The sequence below is a fragment of the Grus americana genome, chromosome 12, assembly GCF_028858705.1.
Source record: "Grus americana isolate bGruAme1 chromosome 12, bGruAme1.mat, whole genome shotgun sequence".
Classification (NCBI taxonomy): Eukaryota; Metazoa; Chordata; class Aves; order Gruiformes; family Gruidae; genus Grus; species Grus americana.
In genome coordinates this window covers 10,929,324-10,947,335 of record NC_072863.1, presented here as the reverse complement: position 1 = coordinate 10,947,335, position 18,012 = coordinate 10,929,324, and the positions used below count along the sequence as shown (strand labels likewise).

At 58.7% G+C, this 18,012-nt stretch overlaps 1 protein-coding gene across 13 annotated transcripts; it reads left to right on the top strand.

The window, feature by feature from the left end:
• Nucleotides 1–155: 155 nt before the first annotated feature.
• SLC7A3 (solute carrier family 7 member 3) lies at nucleotides 156–17,410 on the top strand. Of its 13 annotated transcripts, none has more exons than XM_054838990.1 (17): nucleotides 156–868; nucleotides 944–1,063; nucleotides 1,486–1,586; nucleotides 2,709–3,675; nucleotides 3,887–3,958; nucleotides 5,856–10,002; nucleotides 11,910–12,318; nucleotides 12,502–12,660; nucleotides 12,747–12,927; nucleotides 13,029–13,141; nucleotides 14,028–14,250; nucleotides 14,442–14,581; nucleotides 14,661–14,763; nucleotides 15,066–15,277; nucleotides 15,942–16,108; nucleotides 16,371–16,479; nucleotides 16,586–17,410. In XM_054838990.1, the coding sequence occupies exons 7-17, from the start codon at nucleotides 11,949–11,951 to the stop codon at nucleotides 16,717–16,719; spliced, it is 1,911 nt and encodes a 636-aa protein (XP_054694965.1). In that variant the 5' UTR covers nucleotides 156–868; nucleotides 944–1,063; nucleotides 1,486–1,586; nucleotides 2,709–3,675; nucleotides 3,887–3,958; nucleotides 5,856–10,002; nucleotides 11,910–11,948; the 3' UTR covers nucleotides 16,720–17,410. The 13 variants fall into 13 exon arrangements, with proteins under 13 accessions (XP_054694965.1, XP_054694967.1, XP_054694969.1 ...); XM_054838992.1 differs by having other exon boundaries at nucleotides 10,362–12,318; XM_054838994.1 differs by having other exon boundaries at nucleotides 5,856–10,496.
• The last annotated feature ends 602 nt before the right edge of the window (nucleotides 17,411–18,012 follow it).

Sequence of the window (18,012 nt, the reverse complement as noted above, 5' to 3'; positions counted from 1 at the left end):
GAAGGGGGCGCGGGTGGGGGTGGTGGGCGCGTATGTCCCGCGGCAGGGGGCGCTGCGCGGCGGCGGGACGGGTGCGGGTGGGCCTCCCCGGCGGCAGGGGGCGCTGCGCGGCGGCGGGACGGGTGCGGGTGGGCCTCCTCGGCGACACGGGGCGCTGCGTGGCGGCGGGACGGGTGCGGGTGGGCCTCCTCTGCGACACGGGGCACTACGCGGCGGCGCTGAGGAGGGAGCGGTTTGCGGCAGCGGGATGTGGCGGCCGGAGCATCCGCCGGCGGGCTCAGGCTCGCTGGGCTGCCCCGACCTGCTGCGGCACGTAGGCAGCCCGTGCTCGCCGCTATCCCCGCTCTACCTCGGCTTCTTCGAGGAGGAGTGTCGCGCCAACGCCACCCGCCTGCGCCTCGGCGCTGCGGCGGAGCCTTCGGGGGGCCCGGGGGAGCGCAGCGCCCTGTAGCCCGACGCCGCCGGGCCCATCACCTCCACGCCGCTGCGCGCCTCGCCTCCCCTCGACGAGGGAGCCTCGGACAGCGCCACACCCGCCGCCCGCCCGAGCACGGAAGGCTGCGAGGCTGCTCCGGGCCCGACCCGTGGGGAGCCCTGGAGCCTCCCGCAGCCCGCCGCCGGCTCTTGCTCCGGCGCAGCGCGGCCCGGCTCCCGCCTCGCCCGCCTGCAGGCCCTGTCCTATAAGGCAGCACGGCGCGGTGCCGGACAGCCACCCTGCGGCAGGCCAGGCCCCGCGGGCCACCCCCGCTCGGTCACCAGGCTGCGGCAGGCTCGGGTCTCTCCCGGGCACGGGCCTCTCTCGGTCTGGAGCTCCCCAAGGCCGGCAAGGGGCTCGGTGCCCAGGGAACGAGGCTCGCCCAGCCCCCAGGTGAGCCGGGTTGCTGGAGAGAGCCCCAGCACAGCGACTACTTCCCCGGGCTGCAAAACTCTCTCTCTTCCTCAGGTACCAAGCTGAAGCTGATGCTAGCTGCCAAGTCCAGGCTTCAGTATCCAAGTGAGGCTTTGCAGCTGGCTCAACGTTCTGCTATTCCCAAACGCACCCTCCCAGACACAGAGATGGAAGGTAATTCCACACCTGCCAGTTGCCTTATGTAAAGCGGGGAAGCTTGGGGGGAGTGGTGCTGCAGCTAGAAGGGAGAAGGAGAAGGCCTGGGCTGCAGCATGGGATAGGGACAGAGAGTGGGGAGTCCCTGGAAGTGGTGCAGGTAGGAGTCCAGGAAATATGCTCATGCCCCAAGTGCTGCATTAATTTAGTGCTCTCTGGCCTCCTGCCAACATGGGCTAGCAGCCTGTTGGCTTGGAGCTCTCACCCCATGGTCTTGTGGGGTCGCGGAGGTGCTGGTGACCATAAGCCCGGGACAGGCAGCCTGGCTGAGCCTTGGGCTGCCTTAGCAGAGGTACGGTGTATCTGCTTTGAAGTGGCAGCCTCTGTGCCTAATGTTTGTCCACCATAGCTGCTGCATAGCTGCATTTTGCGTGTTGCAGGCAGCCCTCCTGGAGGCTCTCCACAGCAATTCCTACTGTGGCTTCTTGCTCCTGACTGTGACCATTGAGAAAACTGGCTTCCCCTAAGCGCTTTTGCCTCGGTAAGGGTGAATCTGGGCAGAAGCCCTGGAGGCTCCAGTGTTGTGGGGTGGAGGAGCTGTTGACCTGGGGAGAGCATTCAGCTCTCAGCTGCAGAGTCAAGGCTGATGCTGGGGAAAAGACAGGAGGGGGCAGCATATGCTTGAGCTCAGAGGAGGGGGAGTGAAACATGGAGCAGTAAGACTATGCGAAGTTCCTTTCCCTGGAGAGGCACCCAGCAAAGAGCCTGAACAAATCTTGTGTTCTAGCTCGTCCATAGGACAGGGAGCGGCCCTGGTCAGTGCTTCTAGAGCACTCTTTGAGCAGGGGTTGACGCACTTCACTTTTATTTCCTGGACCCCACTTCAGGATCAGCTATGCCGGAGCTGATGTGCAATAGGACCCAAGAGCTGAAGGAAAATGATGAGAGCAAAGAACAGCTGGTTGCAGCAGGGACTGTCTTGGGAGCAGCTGAGCAGTATGGAGGAGGCAAGAGTGGGGAGCTGGAGCTTGGTACCCTGCAGGGAGGAGCCCCTCTGGAGCTTTCTTGGCTCCTGACTGCTAAAGGCCTGCTCAAAACCAAGTGTCCTGTGCGTGTACCACAGCAAGGAGAGTCTACGTTTCTGCATTGGGCTCTGGTGGGTTCTCACCTTTTGTCAGGGTGAGCATGGGGAAACATGGTCAGCTGCCTAGGGCTGTTGGGCAGTGCTGCTCTCCAGCAGGGTCCTCACTGAACAGGCATGCCTGGGGGTGCTCTGGCCTGCTGTGCAGGCAGAGTGTGCTGCCCTTCCCAAGAACTGCAGCTGAGCAGCCTGCAATCCTGGGCCCTGCAGAGGAAGAGGAAACGAGGAGGCTGTCCCCACTCTGCTGGGACAGCCCTGCGCTGCCTAGGGCAGTTGTCTGCCCTCCCTGTGTGAGCAGAGTCCAAGCAGGAGCCCAGAGCTGCTGGAAGCCAGGCTGTGCAAGAGCACCTTCTTCCAGCAGCACCCATACAGGCTTGGCCAACAGCAGTTGTTTGGCTGGAGGGGCTTGAAGACCTCTGACTCCCTTGGACAGGTTCTGCCCCTGGTCTGGAGCAGTTCTGTAGCCTGGTTGAAGAGGGCCCAGGGATGGCAGGTTTCTAGTGGTGACACTTCTCTTCACAGGTAAGGCTGACCAGATGTGGGTGTGTGTGGGGTCCTCCTTTTCCAGTAAGTTGGTTCCTGGCCCATCTCCAGGGTGTAGGGATGCAGTTCCCGCTGAGCAGGTAAGAGCCAACTGTGTCCTGGCACCATGGAGCACCGTTCAGCCTGTGGCTTGGGCCAGCTGTGCCAGAGGTGGAAGGTGGTGAGACCCGAGGCTGCCAATTTCTGGGCTGGCACCTGAGCTGTTTTAGCCTTTCCCTGGAGTTTACACAAGACCTTGTGCATTTGCTGCATGGTTTTACCACCTGTCCAGTGCTCAGGGGACTGCAGGCTTCTGTCCTGTTAAGTTTTAAGGGGCTTTTGAAACATTCACACCCCCTGTGGCTTGTGGTGTCACTTTTATACCTCCTGACATGTTGAACGTATCCCCAGGATGGGGCAAGCAGAGCCTGCAGCATGGTGAGGCTCCAAGGTGTGAAGTTTCCTACCTGCAAAATATGTTTGCATTTGCCAGCAGTTTTAAGGCTCTTTGCTATGTGGCAGTAGCCTGCCAAAGGGATCCTTGTGACCCATGGGCACTGGCAGTTGCTCGCTGACGAGTGAACAGTGGCTCCTTTGCCAGGCACCACTGCTGCAATGAACACATCCTGGCAGTGGTCCTGGGGGTGCTAGGTTTGGGGTGTCGGTTGGGCTGCGCTGGAACAGTGCCACGCTCCTGAAGCAGGGGTGAATGCTGAAACGGGGCCCTGTTCTGACATGCTGTGGGAGGTGAGCAGGGTGCCCCAAGCAGAAGAACTGCTGGTGTGTGTGTGTTGCCTGCAGAGGTGCTGCTCCTCTACAGCAGGGGCTGGGCTGCAGGTCACTGCATGGGGGTGACCACTCCCTGCATCACACTTAACACCCTGCTATTGCCAGTCTGCAGGTGATCAGCTGTCCCAGGAGCTGAAGTGTGTGAAGAACAAGCTGGAGCAAGTGAAGGGCGAGCTTGGTATGTGACACTGGTTGTTTTAGGGACTGTGGGACACCCACAATCCAGATGACACCCCCTTGTACCTGGAGCTCAAGGCCTGCAGCTCTGTGGGGATGGGGCTGGCTTCTTGTTTGGGGGTAGAGCAGGATCCCAGCTGCCGCCCCAGAGGGTCTGGGAATGAGGTCTTCAGGATGGGCTGAGCACACACCTACTTGCCTTCTGCCTGCAGCTGACAAGACTGCCCAGTGTGAAGCTGGTCGCCAGACGATCTCCTCCTTGCAGGCTCAGCTCAGAGCAGCAGGTATGTTCCCTCGCTGGTGTGAGCCCTCACCCGTAGGCAGGCTGCAGGGATGCTCCAGTGGTCCCTTGCTGGTGTAACTGAGGGCTGCCAGGGGGAGGGGACACAGCTTGTGGCCTTCCCCGTGGGGCAGTGCTGAGTGCCAGGAGAAGCAGTGCTTTGATGTTGCTGTTGCTCCTGAGGAATGTGTCTGGAAGATGCAGCAGTGGAGGAATGTGATGACTTGGGGAGAGACTGACAGCTGGCACGTGGGGACAGACTCACAATAGCCATTTGTCCGGCCATCTGAGCTGCTGGGCCAGTGATATTTGTGGAGCTCTTGAACGAATCAGTTTTTTAATTCCTGTATTTCAGATAAAGTTGTCTTTTCCCAGCAACGCTTGCCATCTGCTGGGGTAGGGCCAGTGCCTGGTGCTGCCCACTGTTCTCCAAAAGACTGGGCAGAAAGGGCAGGTCTGTGGCTGGTTCTGCTCAGCCAGAGACTTGAAGTTTGCTGTGTGGAGGAGGTGAGTGGTGGTGGACAGAGGCACAGTGTGGCTCTGGGGTAGCCTTTCTGACAAACCTGTTGCTTCCAGGTGGGATGCTTGGATGTGTGGTGGTGGCAGGCAGCTGTATGGCCAGGTTTCTGCCTTAAACTACCTTCATGCTGGACGTGGGAAGAGCCAGTGCTGGCTGATGGCATGTTGGGCTTCTGCAACCATTAGATGTTACTTACCATTTTATTCGCTGGTGGGTTGTGTCAGTGCCTGGGGGCAGGTGGTGGGGACACAGTGCTTGGGACTCAGTCCCTCACTGTTCCTGCCTGCCAGCACAGGAAGCCCTGCCCTGCTACCTTGTTTCTGTGGTAGGTTGATGTAGGCACCTTGTTGTGCTGCCTCATGTCTGGGTGAGGCCCTAGAAAGTCACACTGTCTGGTGTTGGCAACATCCTGAGGCTGGGCTGAGGAGGCTGGGCTGAGAAGGCTGGCCTGCTCCCACTTCCTGTTATCTCTGGCTGGCATTCCTGGCTGCCCCAGAGTGGTGCAGGCAGCCTGCACCTCTTCTTGGGGTGGCTGCCCTTGACTGTGCACAGGGGTGGCTGCAGAGGGATGCTCTGTCCTCTGTGTCTCAGCCCTGCTTGCCACTCAGTTGCTGTGGCAAGCAGCTCCAGTGCTTGCCTGTGAGCTGCAGTGGAGTACTCTAGTGCAGTGTGACGGGGAGGGAGGGTGTCCCTGTATACACAGGTTGAAAATAACTTCTTGGTGCAGGTACTAAGGGAGCTGACTAGGAAAGGTGTTCTGCTAGAATTGTTTGTAAACAGAGAGGGACTTGTGGGCGAAGTGGTGATTGATGGCTGTCTTGGTCACAGTGACCATGAAGTAGCTGAGTTTCAAATCGTTGGTGATAGGAGAAAAACTGCAGCAAAACGTCAACCCTGGGTAAAGGGAGAGCAGACTTTGGGCTACTGAAGGAGCTAGTTATTAAGGGAATCTACTTTTGAAGGTATTGGGGTTCATGAATATGGTCACTTTTTAAGAGCCATCTCTTAAGAGTGCAGGTACAGGCAATTCCAAAGTGTCAGAAGTCAAGCAAGTGGGGCAGAAGACCAGCTTGGCTGAGCAGGGACCTTTTTCTAGAACTTAGATGGAAAAGTGTACGGACATTGGAAGCAAGGACAGGTGACATGGGAGGGGTACAGACATGCTGTCTGCCACTGTAGGGAGAAAATTAGTGTGGCCAAAGCTCAAGTAGAGTTCAATCTGGCCAGCACTGTGAAGCACAACAAAATGGGCTTTTTAAAATATGTTAATAGCAAAAGGAGAATCAGAGGTAACATTGCTTGATGAGGTTGCTCACCTCGCAAATAGAGATGTAGACAAAGCCAAGATGTTTAATACCTTCTTTGCCTCTGTCTTGAACAGCGATGATGGCCCCTGGGACCCCTGGAGCCCTGTGCTGGAAGACCGTGACTGGGGGGAAGATAAACTGCCAGCCGACCATGAAACTTGTCCAAGACTTGCTGCTCCAGCTGGATGCACATAAGTCTATGGGGCCCGATGGAATTCATCCCAGGGTACTGAAAGAGCTGGCCAATGTCATCGTGGGACCTCTCTCCATTATTTCTCAATGGTTCTGGGAGTCTGGAGAGGTCCCAGTCAACTGGACGCTAGTAAATATTGTCCCAATTTTCAAGGGTAGGAAGGAAGACCCTGGTAATTACAAGCCTGTCAGTCTCGCTTCAGTGCCTGGTAAAATTATGGAGAAGGTTATTCTGGGAGTTACGGAAAAACACTTGAGACAATGCAGACATTGGTCATAGCCAGCACAGGTCCATGAGGGGAAAGTCCTTTTATGACAAGGTCATCCATCTAGTTGACCAAAGGAAGCCAGCAGATGTGGTGGTTTTGGATTTTAGCAAAGGTTTTGATGCTGTCTCTCACAGTGTCCTTCTGGATAAGCTGTCCAGCACACAGCTGGACAAGTCATAATATGTTGGGTGAGCAATTGGCTGATGGGTCAGGCTCAAAGGGTATAATAAATGGGGTTACATCAGGCTGGTGACCAGTCACCAGTGGGGTTCCCCAGGGCTCAGTTTTAGGGCCAGTGCTTTTTAATGTTTTTATAATGATCTGGATGCAGGAATCAAATGTATGTTAAGTAAGTTTGCTGACAATACTAAACTAGGAGGAGCTGTGGACTCCCTCGACAGTAGAGAGGCCTTACAGAGAGATCTGGATAGACTAGACAGCTGGACAATCACCAATTGTATGAAATTTAACAAGAGCAAGAGCCAGATTCTCCACCTGGGACAGGGCAATCCTGGTTATACACACAAATTGCAGGACGAGGGGCTGGAGAGCAGCCCTGCAGAAAGAGATCTAGAGGTTTGGGTTGATGGCAAGTTGAGTCAACAGTGTGCCCTGGCAGCCAAAAAGGCCAACAGTATCCTGGGGTGCATCAAGCATAGCAGCGCTAGCCGGTTGATGGAGGTGATTGTCCCACTCTACACTGAACTGATGCAGCCACGCCTGTACTGTGTGCAATTTTGGGTGCCTCACTATAAGAAGGACATCAAACAATTAGAGTGTGTCCAGAGGAGGGCAACCAAGATGGTGAAAGGCCTTGAGGGCAAGACTTAGGAGGAGCGGCTGAGGCCACTTGGTTTGTTCAGCTTAAGAGAAGAGAAGGCTGAGGGGTGACCTTGTTGCAGTCTACAACTTCCTTAAGGGGGGCAGTGGAGGGGGAGCTGCTGATCTCCTCTCTCTGGTGACCAGCAATAGGATACGAGGAAATGGAATGGAGCTGCATCAGGGGAAGTTCAGATTGGACATTAGGAAAAGGTTCTTCACTGCAAGGGTGGTCAGTCACTGGAACAAGCTCCTCAGGGAAGTGGTCATGGCACCAAGCCTGTCAGAGTTCAAGGTGCATCTGGACAATGCTCTTAGTCATACGGTTTAGTTTTAGGTAGTCCTGCAAGGTGCAGGGAGTTGGGTTCGATGATCCTTATGGGTCCCTTCCAACTTTAGATATTCTATGATTCTATGCTCCAGTCGTGGAAGGTGATGGGGCTCCAAGGGCTGATTCAAATCTGCTTCTGCAGGGCTTTTTGGCCCCCTTTCGGGGCTGAAGCTACATCCTACCCTCCTTGGCACTGGCTTTGTGCTCCCTGCCACTGTCTGCCTTCCTGCTGCTCCTGTTGGGACGTGTGCTTGGCTTGCTCCGTGCCTCCGCCTGCTCCCAGCCCTTGGCCTGTGCTGCTGAATCAGAGCCCTGAATGGGACGGGAGGAGAGCAGTAGACTGGGAGGTGGGGATGAGGCAGTGGGAACATGGATGCGGAGGTGTGTGTGAGGTCTGGAAGCTGGAGCCATGTTCAGTGCCCTGGTGCTGGGCTCTGCCCAAAACTGCCTCCCAACAGCTGCGGTTGCAAGAGAGTTTCTGGGAATAGGTGAGTCTTGATGTCATCCCCCCCCTTGCCGCTGTGGGTACCCTGCCTCTGCTTGGCTGGGCTGGGGTGTTCCCCCTGGAGTCCTGCTGTGCCCATGGTGCTGCTGGTCTTGCCCAAGAGCACCCTCAGCGATGGAGCTGCCTGCAGTGCCACAGGCAGCCCAGGAGGGAGCAGGAAGCCTTTTTGTCTCCCTGGCCCTTGTGTGTGCAGCCCCGGGGGAGGTGGGGTGGGCAGGCACCTAGCGCAGGGCCTGCAGCACCCTGCCAGGTGCTTCTGTCTGCTCTGCTGCAAATGGCTGGGAGCCTGTTGCCTCAGTATCCTCGTCAGTGGTGCTGGAGCAGAGACTTGTCTGCCATCCAGAGGGACCTTGACAGGCTTGAGAGGTGGGCCTGTGTGAACCGCATGAAGTTCAGCAAGGCCAAGTGCAAGGTCCTGCACGTGGGTCGACACAATCCCAGGCACAGCTACAGGCTGGGTGGAGAATGGATTGAGAGCAGCCCTAAGGAGGACCACTTGGGGGTGTTGATTGATGAAAAGCTCAACATGAGCTGGCAGTGCGCACTTCTAGCCCAGAAAGCCAACCGTGTCCTGGGCTGCATCAAAAATGGTGTGACCAGCAGGTCAAGGGAGGTGATTCTGCCCCTCTGCTCCGCTCTTGTGAGACCCCACCTGGAGTACTGCATCCAGCTCTGGGGGCCCCAGTACAAGAAGGACATTGAGCTGTTGGAGCTAGTCCAGAGGAGGCCAAGAAGCTGATCGGAGGGCTGGAGCAGCTCTGCTATGAGGACAGGCTGAGAGAGTTGGGATTGTTCAGCCTGGAGAAAAGAAGGCTCCAGGAAGACCTAATTGTAGCCTTCCGGTACCCGAAGGGGGCCTACAGGAAAGCTGGAGAGGGACTGTTTATCAGTGTAGTGATAGGACAAGGGATAATGGGTTTAAACTAAAAGAGGTCGATTTAGCTTAGATGTTAGAAAGAAATTCTTTACTGTTAGAGTGGTGAGGCACTGGAACAGGTTGCCCAGAGAGGTTGTGGAGACTCCGTCGCTGGAAGTGTTCAAGGCCAGGTTGGATGAGGCTTTGGGCAACCTGGTCTAGTGGAGGATGTCCCTGCCCACGGCAGGGGGCTTGGAACTAGAGGATCTTTGAGGTCCCTTCCAACCCAAACCATTCTATGATTCAATGATTCTATGCCAGGGAGGGGCTGGCTCTCCTTTCGGCATTGCTGCCTGTTTGAATGGGTGCTCATGACATGCAAGCTCTGGATTGCATCAGGAACAGGTTTTTAGGCAACTGGTCCTAGCCTGTGTGCTGGAGAGAGGGCTGCTGGCTCTTGCCTCGCTCCAGGCTGCCTTGCCGACTGCCAAATGGTTCTCCTGAGACTGGTGTTTCCCATCACTTAGAGCTGCCTGTTGCTCCCGGAGTTGAGAAGACTGTAGTGGAGCAGTGTTGGCGTTGGCCGGAACTTACTCCCTGCGAAGCACATGGGGGTCGGGGCAGAGCCTCCCCTCCGTGTCTCGGGCTGAGCTCTGGCTGTGCTCCCTGTGGCAGGGCTGGCCTCCCCGCTGTGCCCCGGCGGAGCGAGGTCGGGGCAGGCTCTGCCTTCCAGGCATATCTGGGCTCGGGGGACCCCTAGCCGCCTCCTCCATGGGGTTTCCTGGGGAAGCACGGCTGATGCCACCGGCCGCACAGTCCCTTGCCCTAGGCTCGGCGTTGCCGCCCGCAGCAGCCGTACTCCCGGGAGCCGTGCCGTGCCTGGCCCCCTCCCCGGTGCCATTTATGACTTGAATTTATATTTTTTTTTTAAATCGGGGGGCGGGGAGCAGGGTGGCAGGGCGCGGGGAACTGGGGTCGAGCTTTCCCGCACCGGCCGCGGGGCTGGTCCCTCTCGCCCGTCGCTTTCCCTGGGGCGGCGGGGTGGGTCTGCGGGGAGGACCGCCCAGGGGCGGGGGGGCAAGTGCCGGTGCCTGTTTCCGGGCTCGGCTCGGGGCGCTGCGGTCTAGCATCCGGCGTGCTCTTCAACCCCGTCGCGGCACCGGCAGTCCCGGGGCGAGCGGAGCGGAGCTGAACTGAACGGGACCGCACCGGAGCGAGCCCAGCCATACCGAGACGAGCCGCGCCGCCGGTGAGTCGCGGCGGGCGCCGCCGCCGGGCCGGGCGGGGCTTGGCGCAACCAGTGTCGCGCTTGCATCAGCCGTCGCCCGCACGTGGGGCTGGTGCGGGCGGCGGCCGGCACCTGCCGCGGCGCCCTGTCCCGATCCTGACGTCCCCTGGACAGCGCCGGGCTCCCCGGCGGGATGGGGCGTTAGCTGGCGGCTCCCCAGGGCTGGAGATGCCCCCGCGGGAGACGGGGTGAGGGTCTCGAGCGGGGGCTGACGGCCCCGGCAACGGCCCTGGGCCGCGGCAGGATGCAGTGGGCAGCGGGAGGCTCCTACCGGTGGGAGCTCTCGCCCGACACGTTGCTTCTCCTCTACCCACCCATAGCTCACTGCGTGCTATCCATCTCCAACACCAGCGTGACAGCGTAGCTTTCTGCGAGATACCTCTCCGGCCATGGGCTAAGCCTCCCCGGAGCGAGCCAGTCCCCCTGAGCAGCTTTCCCTGGGCCAGCTCTGACGGGTGCTGGTATGGGTCTGGGTGCTTAACGTGTTCCTTTCACTGGATGCGGCAAATCCCAGCGCAGCAGGGCCTGTGGGGGCTAGGTGCGGGAAACTGTCCCACATCTTCCTGCTTGGCGCCTTTTTCTTTGTTGCTCTGAGAATAGGGGCTGAGCACGTTTCTGCTGCCAGCCCCATGCTTGCAGTTTGCAGAGCTTGTGTTGGGCATCAGAAGTCCTTGGATCAATTGAGCAGTGTTGGGGAAGGCAGCCAGAGCTGTCTGGGCAGTGGATGGGGGAGGGTGCTGGGGCACTTGTTCCATTGAAATCTGGCCCAGAGGCTGCCCTGGGCTGGGATGGCTTCTTGGGCCAAGGCCAAATGTGGCACATGCCAGTCAGGAGGAGGTTTCTCCAAAAACAGGCTGGTTTGATGGTTATGGGGTACAGCTGAGCTGGTGGCTGCCACTGCAACCGTGGTAATCCTGCTCAGTGGAAAAGGGTCAGAAAGTTATCCTTGTGTGTACATACACTAATCCATGCAACGTGGTATCGGTGCTGCGCCAGGCGCCTGGCTGGAGCATGTTTTGTTCCCCAATGAAATGAGCAGCCAGAGGGGAGAAGGCGCTGATGGGTGGGTGGTACAACGCTGGGCATGGGGTGCCAGACATGGGCATTGGGAGCCACTTTTCTTGTGGCTCCTCTCATCCTGTGCCGGCTGCCTGCTCCACAGGGTGCTCGTCTCCCAGACCTTTTGGGGGATGGGTGGCTGCTGTGAGCAAGGTGAGTGGGGATGTTTGATGTTTAGGGTGATTACAGCCTGCAGAGTGTGCAGGCTGCTCAGCAAGCACCATTGGCACGTGAGGGATGTGCGCTGAGGGCCCATGCTGTGTGTGTGTGTAGTGCAGATGCTGGGAGCAAAGGAGGAATGGCTCCGTCCCAGTGAGTCAGCCCAGCCTGCCAAATCCTCCGCTGGAGGAATGCTTTGTCTCCATGCCATCGCTGCTGTGCACGCCCATGTGCCAGGCCTCTGATGCGCCAGCAGTCAAGTTTGGGCTGAGGGATCTCCAGGCTGCCAAATCAGTGAAGAGTTGCTGGGAGACAGCAGGCAAGCTCTGGGATGTGCCCAGGGCCCCCTGGTGGGGACTACACAGGGCTTACTCAAAGAGCCTTTCCCACCATGGACTTGCTGGGCTCATCCCTGGCTCGCTCTCCTGGTGCAGGGGCTGTGCAGGTGGAGTATGCACAGCCCCACGGTGCCTTGGAGGGAGCTGCCATGGTCTCTGCCCCACCAGCGTGGCAGGGGTTTGGTGCTGATGGATTGGCTGGGAGCAGGCACAGCTCCTGTGGGTGTTGCTGCCTGCTCTGCTCTCTGCAGTGTCGGTCCTGCTGCCTGCGGGACACGGAGCTTCACGGTCCTAGAGTCCCTTCTCTTGCAGGGGTTTTGAGCAGCTGAGCACCACCCACGAGAGGACAAGATGTTTGGGGGAAGAATAACCAGCGTTGGGAAGAAGCTGATCCGCCGGCGTGTGGTGGATCTGAGCTCTGAGGATACGCGTTTTGCTCGCTGCCTCTCCACACTGGACCTCATAGCCCTGGGGGTGGGCAGCACGCTGGGGGCTGGCGTGTACGTGCTGGCTGGGGAGGTGGCCAAGGAGATGGCTGGTCCCTCCATTGTTCTCTGCTTCCTGGTGGCTGCTCTTTCATCGGTACTGGCCGGACTCTGCTATGCAGAGTTTGGGGCCCGCGTCCCCAAGACTGGCTCTGCCTACCTCTACAGCTACGTCACCGTTGGTGAGATCTGGGCTTTCACGACTGGTTGGAACCTCATACTCTCCTATGTGATAGGTATGGGGCTGGGCAGGGTGCTGGTATGTGTGCCCAGGGTCCTTCCAGCACTGCTCGTGGGGACAGTGTGTGGTGCTGCGGGAGTGGGGTGTGGGGTCAGCAGGGAGGTGGGTGCTGGGGTGGGGGTGACCAGTGCCGCTCTGCCCTTGGCTTGGACTGATGCACAGATTTGCCATCAATCAGGCACGGCCAGCGTGGCTCGAGCCTGGAGCGCAGCATTTGACAACATCATCGGCAACCACATCTCCACCTTCTTCATGAACAAGACCACAGTGCACCTACCAGGGGTGCTAGCTGAGCGCCCAGACTTCTTTGCCCTGATCCTGATTGGGCTGCTCACTGGTGAGTGCGTAGGAGTGGCTCCATGGCACTGTGGGTGGTGGCATGGGAGCCCAGCGGCTCCTCACTCACCTCTTCCATCCCTGCAGCACTGCTGGCCTTCGGCGTCAACGAATCTGTCCTCGTGAACAAAATCTTCACCGCAGTGAACCTGATGGTGCTGGGCTTCGTCATAATTGCTGGCTTCGTGAAGGGAGACATCAAGAACTGGCAGCTCTCGGTGGAGGACTACATCAACCTCTCACACCTGGACCCACTGGATGATGTCAGGTGAGGAGAGTAACTGTGCCAGGCCAGGGTCCGGCACAGGGCTGGCACCGGCCCTGCTGTCCATGCACCCCACGGCAGCTGCTCTCTTCCCTCCTTTCCAGGAATAAAGCTTTTGGCTCTGGCGGGTTCGTCCCCTTTGGACTGGAAGGGATCCTGACCGGCGCTGCCACCTGTTTCTACGCCTTCGTGGGATTTGACTGCATTGCCACCACAGGTACTGTCTTGGGTGAGGGTGGCATGGGCATTTCCCCAGCACAGCTGGCGGCTGGCTGGGACTCGCCAGGGAGAATGCTCCGTGGCATGGGAAACAGCCTGTCCCACTGCTCCTTGGAGGTTTCCCTGGCAGCTCTGACCCCAGCCTGCCCTGCCCCAGGAAAAGGGGCTTCCCGCACTGCGCGGTGAGAGTGGGGCTGCACCCTGCCTGTGCAGGCAGCTCCCAGGGCAGTGTGAGCCTTTCCGTGGCCAAGTTGAGGCTGCAACAGCACTGGGAATTGCTAGTGCCTCCTGGTTATTTTCCAGCCTCAAGCAACGTTTTTCTAAATGACTGAGTTAATGCAGAACCAGTGCTCTCTGGAGCACAGGGAGCCCTCTTAATTTCCTCTCATTCCCCCAGGAATCTACTTAGTGGGTGGCTGGTACAGCCTGTTCTGCCTGACCTCCCTGCTTGTGCCTCCCCGCCCCCATGGCCTGCCTGGCAGCTGCCTCCTTCCTTCCTATGCCGGCTGCCAAGCCCCTTTCCAGGGAGCATGGTGCAGCTGGAGAGCATGCCTTTGAAAAGGCCAGGGGGCAGAGGGCATGGTGGCTGCATCGCTGTGCCCACATGCACAGAGGATCTGCATTCAGCAGGCTCCGCTGGGAGCGGGAGCTGCTGGTGGGGGCAGAGGGCTGGCATGGCCCAGGGGGCTGCACACCCAGCTGCTGGGCAGCTTCGTGCCTGGAAGCTGGGGCTGCAGCCATGCGCCTCTGCTCTCAGCAGTACCAAAGCCTCTGCCAGTGCAGCATCACGGCTGGGGACCTCTCCTCTCCACCAGCCCCTGCCTGCTGCTGCCCAGCCCCACACTGCCATGGAAAGTCGGACACTGCTTCTTGTCTCCATACAGGCGAGGAAGCCAGGAACCCACAGCGTTCAATCCCCATTGGCATCATTGTGTCCCTCCTCATCTGCTTTGTGGCTTATTTTGGGGTCTCCGCAGCCCTGACCCTCATGGTGCCCTACTTCCTCCTGAACAAGGAGAGCCCCTTGCCCGAGGCTTTCAAGGCAGTAGGCTGGGAGCCCGCCCGTTACGCTGTTGCTGTTGGTTCACTCTGTGCCCTCTCCACCAGGTAGGACTGGCTCCATCTCTGGCCCTGCCTGGCATGGCACAGGGTCCAGCAGCACATGTCCCAGCTGCACTGGGGGTTTGCCCCATCCAGCTGCTGTCCTGTTCCTGGCACAGAGCTGGTCCCATCCCCATTTGGGTGGTGGGTGTTGACAGTTTGCCTGGCAGGCTCTGAGCTGTCCTTCCCCACGGCAGCTTGCTGGGCTCTATGTTCCCTATGCCCCGCGTGATCTATGCCATGGCAGAGGATGGGCTGCTTTTCAAGTTCCTCTCCACCATCAACAGTCGCACGAAGACCCCTCTGTCAGCCACCATCACCTCAGGGCTCCTTGCGGGTAAGGTTCCCAGCTGCTGCCTCACACTCAGCCCCATGGTGGTCCAGAGCCATGCTCATGCTACATGTCCTTGTTGCAGCGATGTTGGCCTTCCTGCTTGACCTGAAGGACCTGGTGGACCTCATGTCGATCGGCACACTGCTGGCCTATTCCCTGGTAGCAGTGTGCGTGCTTATCCTCCGGTGGGTACCTCCTCTCGCGTGGCGGTGCCAGGGGTGGATGTGCCTTGTGTTGAGCACAAGGATTGTGGCCACAGCTTTTTCTTGGGTGTACACAGCCCAGGGAAGCATCAAGTCCCCAAGATGGATGCTGCTCAGAAGAGCCTGCAGTGTCTCTGGGCACATCCATGGCATGGCCATCGTCGTACTGCTGCCAGAGCAGCACATGGGGCTGGAGGAGTGGGAAGGGTATGACAGTGCTGCCCACTGTCCCCCTGGGCTGGGAAGTTCTTCGGGTTCTGCTGCAGCTTGTCCCATCTACTCAGGTACCAGTCCGGGCAGCTGAACTCCCCAAAGGCCATGGAAATGCTGGAGCTGAACGGGAATGAGGAGGAGAGGGTGATAATGAACCCAACTGTCACTGCTGCCAGCGCCCAGCAGAAAGAGATGCTGTCCCTGGCAACACTCTTCAACCCGCCCACAGACACCCCCACCATGCTCTCGGGGCGCATTGTCTATGCCTGTGTCTCGGTCATCGGTGAGTGAGCGGGAGCCCATGGGTGATGTCCCCTCCTGCCAGGGGCCAGAGTGTTTTGGCACGTCTCTGCAGAACCAGGAAGGGACAGTGGACACGCTGGGCAGAGGAGAGGTGCTGGGCAGCAGAGAGGTGCTGGGCAGCACAGGCTGCCAGCTGCTGTTGGCAATGCCAGTGGGTGCCCTGAGCAGGGTGCCAAGTGCAGGGCACAGCTGGGGCTTGGGGCGCATGAGGGCTGATGAAGGATGTGGGTGCTGAGCCAGGCATGTGCGGGTAGTCACAGGAGATCCCTGTGACACACTTGGCCCAGGATGGCCACCCAGCAAGAGTGGTTCCCGGCCCCCTGAGAGCACTCAGGCTCAGCCAGTGAGGTTTGATCCATCCATCAGTAGCTTCATTGCGCAGCCAGAATGGGGCAACTCGGCCAGGTCTGGGTAAGTGTCAGAGCTGGGTTCGAGCTCAGCCAGGTGCAGGATCCCCTCAGCTTGCTGGGCTGGTGAGTTCCCCCAGCAAAGCGCTTTCCTGAGGCTTCAGAGTTGGTGTTGGAGACAGCACATGCTGGACCCATACCTGACTGAGTGGGTGCCCCAGCCCAGCTGCTGGTGAAGCTCGGAGTCCCAAGGAGGCCACATGTTGTGCAGCCCCCCAACTGTCCCCTCTTTTGCAGCCACACTGATCACAGTCATCTGCGTGGTCCTGACCCTCAAGGTAACTGCACTGAAGGATGCCAATGTGGGATGGATTGTGGCCCTGGTGGTGCTTCTCGTGGCTCTGCTCATTCCCACCATCATCGTTTGGATGCAGCCGCAGAGCAATGCACGGTTGAACTTCAAAGTGAGTGCAACCCCCAGCAGCTCACTGTCTGCACCTCCACGGACCCCTGGCAGGACCATTGCAGGGTCTGCCAGGGCTCACTCCTGGGCAATCACTGTCCAGGAAAGCCCAGGGCCCCAAGATGTGGCGCTCTGAGGTGCGGTCCCCAGTGTGGAAGTACCTGGGTGCTCTCTGGGCTGTGGCAGGGGTAGGATCCCTCTGTGGCCAGGAGCAGCCAGGTCCCTCAAGGTGTAGCTGATATGGCACCTCTTGTCCCTCGCAGGTACCTTTCCTCCCACTCCTGCCAATCTTCAGCATCTGCATTAACATCCTGCTGATGGTACAGCTGAGTGCTGCGACCTGGGTGCTGTTTGCCATCTGGATGGCTGTGGGTAGGTGTCTTGCAGAGGGGAGTGCAGTGCCTGCAGGGTCTCCCCTGAGGAGCTGTTACATCGGCAGCCCACTGCTGCACACTTCATTGTAGAAACTGTCCTGCAGGTTTTATGATTTATTTTGGCTACGGGATTCGGAACAGCGTGGAAGGGAAAAACGCGGAGGAATCTTGTGCCACAGAAGAAAAGCCTCTGCACCACCCTGGACTGGACCTTGGCCCTGGGGCTGCTGCAGTCTGAGGGACCAGGCACCAGCACTCTGTATTCCTGCTGGGGGACAAGATGATGATCCACATGGTACACCCCCCTCTCCCATGGGGAGCGAGTCCCAGAGTCAGGACTGTGGAGCTGGGTCGTGTGCTGCCCTTTCCCCTCTTAGAGCAGAGGTCACGGAGATGAGTTCCCAGGGTGAGTGGGAGTGCTGGTGATCTGGGGCTGGTCTCTGCCATCCCCTGACCCTGCCAAGGGGCCATGACACCAGCACAGCCCTCCCACCATGGAAGCTGCTGTCAGAAATGCTGCTTTCCCTCCCACTGGTGTCCCCACACGATGCTGCAGCTGTATTTGTTCTGTCTGTCCATGTGGCTGTGGTCACCACCTCCTCTCTGCTTTCTAAGCACCAGTGAGTACATGGCAGCCACGGCCGGAATCGTGCGAAGAGGCTTGGGGCAGCTTATTCTGGTATTGCCAACAGTCAAGTGCTCCCCAGCAGCACGGAGCTCAGCTGGCCAAAACCCTCTGTGCCTGGGTTTTGCATCCCATGCTGAGCCCTGTGCTGGCCTGGCCATGCTGCTTGGTGTGAGCATCTAGCTTTCAGGTGTCTGTGAAGATGTCCACAGTGTAGCGGTACCAGTGTCCAGCCTCATATGCCTTTGTGTAATTGGTGTTTTAACGTCGACTTTTGTACCTATTAAACTAAATGTTTTTTTAAGTGCTTGGCTCTGTTGGTCCTGCCACATCTCGTGTTAATGCCCTGTGGTCATGGGCCCCCAGGCAGAACCCAATGTGCTACTGGGCTGGGTGCCAGGCTGGTGCCAGGGCAGAGCAGGGCCTGGCCACAGCCAACTGTGCTGGGTGAGCTTCCTGCTTGAAACCTGCTGGCTGGAGCCACCAGCCCTTGTACTGTCCCCTGGGACAGTGAGCCAGGAATCGTGGAGCAGTGCTCCAGGCCAGCTCAACCCAGCGCTGCTGGTACCTGGGTACAGGACACCAGCCTGCCATGGCCCTGCCCTGCAGGTCCTGTGCTGCATGGGCATGTGTCACCAGGTTCCAGACCTTGGAAATACCTCGTGGAGGCTCCAGCAATGGCCTGCAGAGGAAGCGTGGCCAGGAGCTGGGCTGCATCCATGTGAGATGATGTCCGATTATGTTCTGGTCTAAATCAGCCCTGAGAGATTATTTTGCAAAATAATTTAGGGCAGATGGATCTTGTGTGGTTTTTGCATCTCCCTGCTTACTGGCAGTGGAGTAGCGTTACTGCACGGTCAGTGGTGAGGGCCCTACACCATGAACTCCGCTGGGCTGGAGCTGTGA